The sequence below is a fragment of the Salvelinus namaycush genome, chromosome 22, assembly GCF_016432855.1.
Source record: "Salvelinus namaycush isolate Seneca chromosome 22, SaNama_1.0, whole genome shotgun sequence".
Classification (NCBI taxonomy): domain Eukaryota; kingdom Metazoa; phylum Chordata; class Actinopteri; order Salmoniformes; family Salmonidae; genus Salvelinus; species Salvelinus namaycush.
The window spans coordinates 6,108,189-6,119,097 of NC_052328.1; the positions used below are offsets into that span (position 1 = coordinate 6,108,189).

Sequence of the window (10,909 nt, forward strand, 5' to 3'; positions counted from 1 at the left end):
CAATAGTAATATTAATTTATGCAACACTGTATCCAAGGTATCCTGTCAATTGCACTGCTGCACTTATACCCGATGGGCCCTGCGTAAAATCTTCAACTGCATATCTCATGAGTGATGCCTTCTGCCCTGTTTTCCCCAAATCTTAAACTAACCATAAATCCTTTCAAATAATGCTGTCAAATAAGCACTAGGTCTAAAACATATGCTTCCCGATTGCCTTTCACCTTGACCAATCAACTTACTGCGATGGGATGAGAATACATGGTAGAATTCATAGGCCCATCAAATCCTTTGTTTAAGACACAATGTTGTCGTGTCCTTGGCTAGACAATGTTCTCTTAAAATGTCTGAGGGAGGGACATGCTACGCTATGGGCCTACAAGCTATGGCAGTTCCACCTCAGACTTTCTGTAGCTGTTTAAATTAGATGAGAACATGGGAGATTACCCCCACTTGTATTGCAATCAACAGGAGCCTATATAAAACAATATGTGAAGCATCAATACTGCCCAGATGAATAGTAGTTTAATAACACCATCTGGTGTTGAATTATTGTGTAAGATTCAATAGTACATGTTAATGATTTTATATGATGGGCATAGGCTGTGCTGCCTCCAGTTACTGCACGAGAAAGAAACTCAACGAAACAGATCATATCATCGCTTCCATCTATTAAATTTAGTGGTCATTTCCCAATAGACATTTCATCAAACTAACAGCTGTCTATCACCAAACACAGATTAAGGTATTGTTACATTAAACCTGATCATTGTGAGCTGGTTTCCTGGACCTAGATTAAACCTACAGCTGGACTAAAAAGCATGCTAAAATGGATCTCCACTGAAAAAGCATCTTACACAGGAATTTTTGCTTTATTCTTCTTAATGCCTACAATATGACCGATTGAATAAATCAAATGGACAGATGCATACCTTGTTACGGCTTTATTTGCACAATGTACAGAGGAACAATTAATTTTCTAGAAAATGTGAGATTCAGTTGGACAGTGAAAAGGCTGTGTTAGTGTGTGTTAGCGGTTGTGACTGATATCGCTTGGCCTCTACCATTTACTCCCAACAAGATATTTGTTTTTCTATGATGGACGATGACCTAAAACATCTTTCATACAAACACACTATACTGTACTGCACACATACAGCATACAACGCAGTCTGCATACAGGGTATGAAACCGTGATAAGGCAAGTAAATCGCTCAGGATTAGAGCGTCTGTTAAATTGTCTGTCCGGGTGTCATTCAGGGCTAAATTCCTAACTTAAGGTCTACATGTAAAAGTCTGATCTTCACAATAATCTTCAGTTTAGATTATTTCAATCTCATCTAAGCCAACATCAGAGTCATGAGTCAAGATATCAAGTCAGGATACAGCCTTCAGGAACCATTGGATCGGAGATTCACATCCTGGTCTGTTGGGTTTTGTGTTCGCTCCTCTACTGGTCCTTGAAATTGGCCTTTCTCTTTTCCACAAACGCGGTCATGCCCTCCTTACGATCCTCCTGTTGTCGGAAACACAATGTCAGTGAGTACACACACAGAACACACCTGAGAAACGGTGGCATGTACGACCAGGTTATGCCAAAAGGAGCTTCCTAAGAAAACAGTTGATCTGAATAAGAGAACACCAGTAGATTGACTGACCGTGGCGAAGGTGGAGTGAAATAATCTCTTTTCCAGGCGATTCCCTTCAGCCAGCGTCAGCTCGTAGGCTACACACCAACACACACGTTAGATCTTGCATTAATCAATACAACTAAAGCAATAAAAGACTAGGGACTGAGATAAAAATAAATGTTTGAATTAAATCAAGTTCACAAAACATGAAATATCTAAACATCTCACATATCATTGTAGGGTCAGAGAAGGGTTTATTAAATATGTAAAAATCAGATCAGCTCTCTAACCTGCGTTGACGGCCTCTTTAGCCATGGCAGACACGATCTTGGAGTTGGCAGCGATCTTCTCCCCACATTTAATAGCTTCTGACACCAATTGGTCTACTGGACAGATCTTACTCACCAGACCTAAGAGAGAGAGAGAGAGCATGGTAAGTGTGTGTATAATGTGAGGTTTGTGTGTGTTATCTGACTGTTTAGCCTCCTGTGTATGTGTCTGCGAGTTACCTGACCGTTTACCCTCCTTTGCATGTATAATGTGAGGTTTGTGTGTGTGATACCTGACTGCTTAGCCTCCTGTGCTGTGATCCTGTCTCCAGTCAGTACCATCTCCATGGCGAGAGATTTCCCCACTGCCCTTGTCAGTCTCTGAGTACCACCAGCACCTACGCACAGAGTACAGTTAACCTACAGACCAACAGACAGACAGAACTATTTTCAATCCACATAGATCAGGGATTAGTCATACCTGGGATTGTTCCCAAAAGGATCTCAGGCTGTCCAAACTGAGCCTTCTCTCCAGCAAAGATGATGTCACACATCATAGCAAGCTCACAGCCTCCCCCCAACTAGAGAAAAATACATAGAGCGAGAGAGAGGCACACACAGAATTAATGTTAACCCTCACACTGTTAACACACACACAAAACCAAGCTGTTCTTGTGGTACTAGTCTCACTATACAGACTACCTCCCACAACGTGCCAATGTTTCAGCATACACGTCTGTCTGTACAAAGTATGTTGAGCAAAGAGGAAAGGGCGGAGTTGGGACGTGCGCCGAAAACCCGTCCAGAGCTCTGTCCATTGACGTCCTGCCGTAAATATTTCCGGTAGCTACTGTAGCTAGATGGAGCTCGCAGGGGATATTTTCAATTAGTGTATTTCGCAAAGAAAGTCGTTTGTTTGCACCATTGACGTTTGCGTTTCAAGCTTACGCTTGTGTCTACCTCCGTCATGTTTCCGAGGGGATTATTTTTAACCCCCCCTACCCAAAATCGTGATTGTTTCGGAGTTCTCTGTCTGAAGAGCAACTATCCCCCCCCAAAAAATATCCCCATTGGAAGTGGCCAAGAAATTCCGGCAGTGGTGTTGCCTAGGTCTGGGATTTCTGAGACTGTTGTGCTACTGACAGGAAAAGCAAAGACAGGGTAGCTGAAGTCGAGGACTAAAAACCAACAAAAGATAATTAATGTAAAATATACTGTCCGTGAAATGTATGTAGTATGTGAAAATTGGAAATGGAAGTATTGTTTGTTGTCCATTAGTTTGCAGACAATTACATTGATAGAAGCAATGTAGAAGTATCTGCAATATTAAAGCTGATATGCTCCCTAAAAATATAGAATAAAATAAAACAGGCTAAAACTGCTTCTCCAATAGAAATCCCTGATTACACTTGTAGGTAATGTCATCGCAACATTAGCTAGCAAAGCTCATGCTTGTCTCACACCTTTGTTGACAGGTGTATCAAATCCAGCACACAGCCAGGCAATATCCATAGACAAACATTGGCAGTAGAATGGCCTTACTGAAGAGCTCAATGACTTTCAACATGGCACCGTCATAGGATGCCACCTTTCCAACACATCAGTTTGTCAAATTTCAACAACATTTACATTTAAGTCATTTAGCAGACGCTCTTATCCAGAGCGACTTACAAATTTACCTTTTTTTTATATTTAACTAGGCAAGTCAGTTAAGAACAAATTCTTATTTTTTTTCCAATGACGGCCTAGGAACAGTGGGTTAACTGCCTGTTCAGGGGCAGAACGACAGATTTGTACCTTGTCAGCTCGGGGATTTGAACTTGCAACCTTTCGGTTACTAGTCCAACGCTCTAACCACTAGGCTACCCTGCCGCCACGTCTCAGCCGCAAAGTGGTAGGGCCACACTAGCACACAGAACGGAACCGTCGAGTGCTGAAGCACATAAAAATGTATGTCCTCGTTTGCAACACTCACTACCGAGTTCCAAACTGCCTCTGGAAGCAACATTAGCACAATAACTGTTAGTCGGGAGCTTCATGAAATTGGTTTTCATGGCCGAGCAGCCGCACACAAGCCTAAGATCACCATGCGCAATGCCAAGCGTCGGCTGGAGTGGTTTATAGCTCGCCATTTGACTCTTGAGCAGTGGAATGCGTTCTCTGGAGTGATGAATTATGCTTCACCATCTGGCAGTTCGACGGACAAATCTGGATTTGGCAGATGTTAGTAGAACGCTACCTGCCCCAATGCATAGTGCCAACTGTAAAGTTTGGTGGAGGAGGAATAATGGTCTGGAGCTGTTTTTCCATGGTTCAGGCTAGGCCCCTTAGTTCCAGTGAAGGAAAATCTTAACGCTACAGCATACAATGACATTTTAGATGATTTTGTGCTTCCAACTTTGTGGCAACAGTTTGGAGAAGGCCCTTTGCTGTTTCAGCATGACAATGCCCCCGTGCACAACGCAAAGTCTATACAGAAATAGTTTGTTGAGATCGGTGTGGAAGAACTTGACTGGCCGGCACAGAGCCCTGACCTCCACCCCATCAAACACTTTTGGGATGAATTGGAACGCCGACTGCGAGCCAAGCCTAATCGCCCAACATCAGTGCCCGACCTCACTAATGCTCGTGGCTAAGTCCCCGTAACAATGTTCCGACATCTCGTGAAAATCCTTCCCAGAAGAGTGGAGGCTGTTAAAACAGCAAAGGGGGGACCAACTCCATATTAATGCCGATGACTTTGGAATGAAATGTTCGACGAGCAGGTGTCCACATACACTACATGGCCAAAGGTAAGGTTGTGCCTTTAGATTTAGAGAAAATTTACAATTAAGGAAGTGTTTTTCCCTTCTTGCATTGACTTCTCAAACCCCAGCGTGGTCTGTTGTGTCTGTTTCGCTAGCGAGGATGCGCCTCTGAGTTAAGAAACTCTGATAAAAGCCCCATAATTTCTTTAGAACGCTCGTGTGGTTATGATCTCTGCTGCTGCGGTTTCTCACACAAACACACTGGATCAAATCAAGCTTTATTCTGCTATAATGACACATGCAGGTAAAGGGATTTTGTTTCAGTATCTAGAATCCACTACAGGAAGAAGGCCAGGCACCACATGGTATTGTCTGTTAGACTAAAATAAATACATAATACTCTATTGTACAGTTTGAACGACAGTTGAACTGTGCCAGCATAACATCAACATTAGGGTAGACTAGTTGAACATGCATACATGTGCACAAGCACATAGATTACATTTACAACTATTTCTACCACAAGGAATATATGTTGTTTTTTAAAATTTGTTATAGGCTGTTTTTAAGGAAGCATAGGCCTTACTGTGGCTAATTTTGTCAATATCGCTCGTTTATTGATGGTGCAAGGTCAGAGGTTTCTTTCTCCCTTTCATCTCTCGGATCTGAACGGGTCTCTTGGATCCGAACGGCCACAAGCCTGTTTGAGTCCGTTTTTCCACAGACTTTTTGCAATAGGTATGAATGCCCTCTAGTCCCTTCCGAACTGAACAAAATAATGTATTTATTCATATCGGGTCCGGGCGGCAAATTTCTGGACCAGTGAAGACCTCTAGTGTATACTGTTATAACAGACTAACTGTTGACTGAGGTGTGTGTACTCACAGCGAACCCGTTGACAGCAGCGATGACTGGTTTCCTAATGGTAGAGACTCTGTTCCAGTGAGCTAGGAAGTTCCCGGCATAACACTCCTGGAAGGTACGATTCTGCATCTCCTTAATGTCAGCCCCAGCTGAGACACATACAGTTTTCAGGTGTAAGACACAAGATGCGTGTGCACACACTCATCGCTCTCTCTCATTCACACACACACACACACACACACACACACACACACACACACACACACACACACACACACACACACACACACACACACACACACATCCCTCACCTGCGAAGGCCCTGTCGCTGCCAGTAAGGACGATGGCGCCCACTGTTCCGTCGGCCTCGAAGGCATCCAGCGCTTTTCCCAACTCCAGCATCAGCCCGTCACACAGAGCGTTCAGAGCCTTGGGGCGGTTCAACTGGATGTAGCCCACATCCTGATTCTCTCCACGCTTCTCCACCAGGATGTACTCATACTGACCACCTAAACACACAAGCAGAGTTGCGCAATAAATTAGAGGATTATTCGTTCAACGTGACCAAGGTGGCGTTCCAGGCTGACTACATTGCAGCCTTGCTGTGTGCAGCAACGAGCAATTGTTGCATGGCGTGTCATCGATGGTGCAGCCAGGCACCAGATTGAATAGGTTATGATTCCTATCATAAAATGTGATTAGCTGATATGTTAAACAACTATGCAGCCATTGTGAGAACCGGCAGGCTACTGCAATGTAGTCGGCCTGTAACGCAGCAAAAGTTTTCGCTCCAACTAATGCAAGTGGGATGGCTCAGCAAGCCAGGTTAGTACAAACCTAATAACAAGGATGTGGACTGATATTCTTGAGAGTGAGTGGACTGACCAACACAGGTTGCTATTAATAGACATTTTGATAAATAGGCCAAATCAATGACCAACATGCAGAAAGTATTTTATATATTGAAAACCTAAACTTGACATTTACCATATACATGTGCAACAATAGTATCGTTATTACTTGTATTTTTTTATTTTTTTACAAGCACCTTATAAACTGCACACGCACCAAAAACCCAGTTGTTTAGACAAGTGGCAATAAATCACTCAGGTTATATGCGCTGTTGAAACTACCACAACTCAAAAACCACATTCAAACTAGAGATTTTAACGTCACTGGTTAGAGGACAACCTGCAGAAAAACAGTCCGCTGCATTTTGGAATGTTGCATTTAGATACGGAGGTTACCAAAACAGAAAGAGAAACAACACTTGTCAATCACTCCTATCGATTATCATGTTGAAATCAACAGCGCGAGATGGGGGAGATTAGGATAAAAGCTTCCTGTTAAAATTAACACAGCTCAAAAACCACAGGAATCTGAGAATAATCTGTACACCACTGGTTAGAGGACAACTTGCAGAAGACACCGAGCTACATTTTGAAGTGTTGCATTTTGATTCAAATAGGTCGCCAACATGGTAAGCGTTTTTAAAAATCATTTCCATCGATATCACGTTGAAATCAATAGAACGGGAGGCAAATGTTTGGGATGCATACGCTGTTTAAACTAACCCCATTCAAAGTCTACACATAATCTGATCCTTTTTATATCACTGGTTATAGAAGAGAATTTGTTGAAGACAGTCATCTAAATTCGAGAATGTCAGACAGGGATTCGGGGAGACTGCCGAAACAGGGCAGAAACAAATCAGTTGCTTTGTTATTTAACTTCAACGAATCATCACCTCTCAGGTAGTTCTACATAGTGAAAGGGGTTGACTTTTATTTTAGTGATAGCTTGACTGTCAAATCCGTGTATTTGTTTTTGGCCTTCGACTTTTATACAGAAAGTGCCACAAATTCTGTGCCATTTGAGCTTAAAAAGTATAATGGCGTTCTAGGTCCTGCAATGGACAGGCACGTAAAAAAATATCAACGGGACCCAACCAAATATATTAACCTGTTTAAAGCATCGATTTATTTGTGATGACTAAACTTTTTTTTTTTATATACATCACCAATCTGAAACAAAAATATGTTTAATTCCACAAAATCTTATGTGGTGAAAATGTTCCCATTTCTGCTCAATATGGCAATCTGGCATGCCTCCTTAAACTGCCAAACAATACGCATTCACACATCAAGTCTTCTCTAGAGTTGAGCTCGGGGATGGAACAACTGTTGAACATTTGAGCTTGTGTGTGTGTGTGTGTGTGTTTGTGTGTGTGTGTGTTCATCTATGGGAAGAAGGGGAGAGAGTTGCAGAGGTGTTTGTTTGGGAGTGGTGGGTTGAGTGAGTGTATGCATCTCATGTCGGTTGACAAAAACGTAACATTCCTACTACCGGCTGTTATGGGTAACAATCCTGCGTAGAAGTGCTTATATTATTACGCATATTACTCGTCAATTGTGGGAATAAATTCAGATAAAAAAAAGATTGCATATAAACTGTGGCAACCGGGGGGACAGCAGATAGCTACAAAGAAAGGAGCAGGACCATGGTCAGCACCAGAGGGCTAGAGGCGCCAAGGTGAGTCAGCACCATGGACAGCTTCTACAGGCACCAACTGGGGCTGGTGATCCAACATTAATACTACCCAGTCCAGGTGCTGCAACTAATTGGCACCTGGAATTGGTCCCACCTGTCCCTCATTACCCCAAATTAGTATAAGTAGAGGTGCAGTCACTCAGGCGCTTGAGCAGACAGGCCGAAGGTATGCCTACAGTCGTGGCCAAAAGTTGAGAATGACAAAAATATTAATTTTCAAAGTCTGCTCCCCAAAAAACATTTCCACTGCATTTCAGCGCTGCTACAAAAGGACCAGCTGACATGTCAGTGATTCTCTCGTTAACACAGGTGTGAGTGTTGACGAGGACAAGGCTGGAGATCACTCTGTCATGCGGATTGAGTTCGAATAACAGACTGGAAGCTTCAAAAGGAGGGTGGTGCTTGGAATCATTGTTCTTCCTCTGTCAACCATGGTTACCTGCAAGGAAACACGTGCCGTCATCATTGCTTTTCACAAAAAGGGCTTCACAGGCAAGGATATTGCTGCCAGTAAGATTGCACCTAAATCAACCATTTATTGGATCATCAAGAACTTCAAGGAGAGCGGTTCAGTTGTTGTGAAGAAGGCTTCAGGGCGCCCAAGAAAGTCCAGCAAGCACCAGGACCGTCTCCTAAAGTTGATTCAGCTGCGGGATCGGGGCACCACCAGTACAGAGCTTGCTCAGGAATGGCAGCAGGCAGGTGTGAGTGCATCTGCACACACAGTGAGGTGAAGACTTTTGGAGGATGGCCTGGTGTCAAGAAGGGCAGCAAAGAATCCTCTTCTCTCCAGGAAAAACATCAGGGAGACTGATATTCTGCAAAAGGTACAGGGATTGGACTGCTGAGGACTGGGGTAAAGTCATTTTCTCTGATGAATCCCCTTTCCGATTGTTTGGGGCATTCAGGAAAAAAGCTTGTCGGGAGAAGACAAGGTGAGCGCTAACATCAGTCCTGTGTCATGCCAACAGTAAAGCATCCTGAGACCATTCATGTGTGGGGTTGCTTCTCAGTTAAGGGAGTGGGCTCATTAGAAAACTAATGGGACTGTAGCGACTGTGTTGACTTCAAAATCAGGGTTGTGAACTAGGTTTCTATTCAAGCGTTGATTGACATGGTAATGGCTCTATAGTATTGGAGAAAAGTTCAAAAAAACAGACCCTCCGTTACATCGTGACGTGTCATGTCGTAATGTACAGCACGCATAAAGCAACTATTTCTGTCTTACAATCTCTCTCCACCAGGTGTAGCACTTCTCTCATCGTTTAAAAACAAGAAATGGACGGGGGTAAGGGGGAGATACCTAGCCATTTTTTTCCGTCATCATTGCATGCGATCATCATTCTCAAAGCCGCTGTTTACGTCTAAGATCACTTTAGCACCGCCCTAAAAACCCGATTCAAATTCGACACAAACCTTCAAATAGGTATGTAATGACACATTATATAAACTCTTTATAGTGTTTTATTTACATTTTTATAGGCGATAAGGTGACAAGTTGGACAGATCGAGTGAAAAAAAGCAATTTTCCCACACATCTCTCCTTCTCATTATCACGCATTAGTTTCGCTTCCCCACCAGCCATTTTTAAAAAGACCCGACGGGGCTCATTGCCTTCTTGAATTATGCAGAAACGGGCAGCGTTTAGGTCATGTAATTGATTCTGTTGGAAAGGGGAGAAATTGTGCTTTACAATGGTATTGGCATTACAGTTGATCTGGAAGTATTACGTTTTTGGGGCGGTAAAATATGGGCAATTGTACGGACCAAGGCGATGTACTTGTTTACGTTATACATAAAAGGATTTATCTCACGCTGACAGATTTTAGGGCTAGGTAAATCCCCTGGTTTCGCCTCTTCCTCTGTCAATATGCAAAGGGATGTCCCTACCCTAAACCGTAACCTTAAAAAGGTATACATCGGGATTTTGTCAAGGATGCCCTTTATCTACTTCCCCAAAGGCAGAAGAACCCGTGGCTGCCATTTGTATGTCTCTGTGTCCAGTATGAAGGAAGTTAGAGGTCGTTTTGCAAGCCAATGCTAACTACCATTTGCGTAGTCATTGCGCTAACGCTATTTAGCATTAGTGCTTGCACTAAATAGCAACATCCTTCAAATTGCACGCAGAGGCACAAACCATGTATCCACGAGTTCATATGACTCGGGGAAGTATATCCTGAAATATCCCGTTAACCTCAACCAGGGACGTCTCTAGGATCCATCTGCAAAACATCAAGCGTCGCACATGTAATGACGTAACGTTAACTAGCTCCATGACATTGTCCATGACATCCATGACAAAAAAAAGCACTGCTTTTCTAAAATGAAATTAACAGTAACCTCTTACCTGCACTGTACTGACGAGCGAAAGAGAGAGTGGAGGAGAGAGCTCCTGGCTTCAATAGCAGTGCTGCGGTTCTGCAGAACAGGGCCATTTCAAACACGAAGTTGCTGGCGCTGAAAGTCACAACACGAGCTCTCACTGCAAGCCACCTCACGCGTGACCCGGAAACTGATAAGTGGTCGAGGAGTGTCAAAACAGATTAGCCATTAATAGCGGCTCTAAAAATGAAAATAAATGTCTTAAAAAATGGAAGGCATTCTGGAGGAGGCAACATCAGGTGGGACCATTCTAGCCAATGCGGGCAGATACGTGTGTAAACAGGCACAACAGTTTTCACTAGTTACCGCAACCACGAATTCTAAATTGCCTATAAAAATGCATGAAAATTAAAATGAGCTTTTTGGACTTAATTTAAGGTTAGGGGTAGGCACAAAGTTAGCAGTGTGGTTAAGGTTAGATTTAAAATAACATATTAAGAAGAGAAATAGTAAAAATGGGCGGGGT

The 10,909-nt window shown here is 43.0% G+C and overlaps 1 protein-coding gene across 1 annotated transcript; it reads right to left on the minus strand.

The window, feature by feature from the left end:
• Window positions 1-929: 929 nt before the first annotated feature.
• Window positions 930-10,647, minus strand: echs1 (enoyl CoA hydratase, short chain, 1, mitochondrial). Its single transcript, XM_038960268.1, has 8 exons — window positions 10,409-10,647; window positions 5,823-6,020; window positions 5,533-5,660; window positions 2,382-2,481; window positions 2,194-2,298; window positions 1,922-2,041; window positions 1,659-1,726; window positions 930-1,516 (listed from the first exon to the last, which is right to left on the minus strand). The coding sequence occupies exons 1-8, from the start codon at window positions 10,494-10,496 to the stop codon at window positions 1,451-1,453; spliced, it is 873 nt and encodes a 290-aa protein (XP_038816196.1). The 5' UTR covers window positions 10,497-10,647; the 3' UTR covers window positions 930-1,450.
• Between the last annotated feature and the right edge of the window lie 262 nt (window positions 10,648-10,909).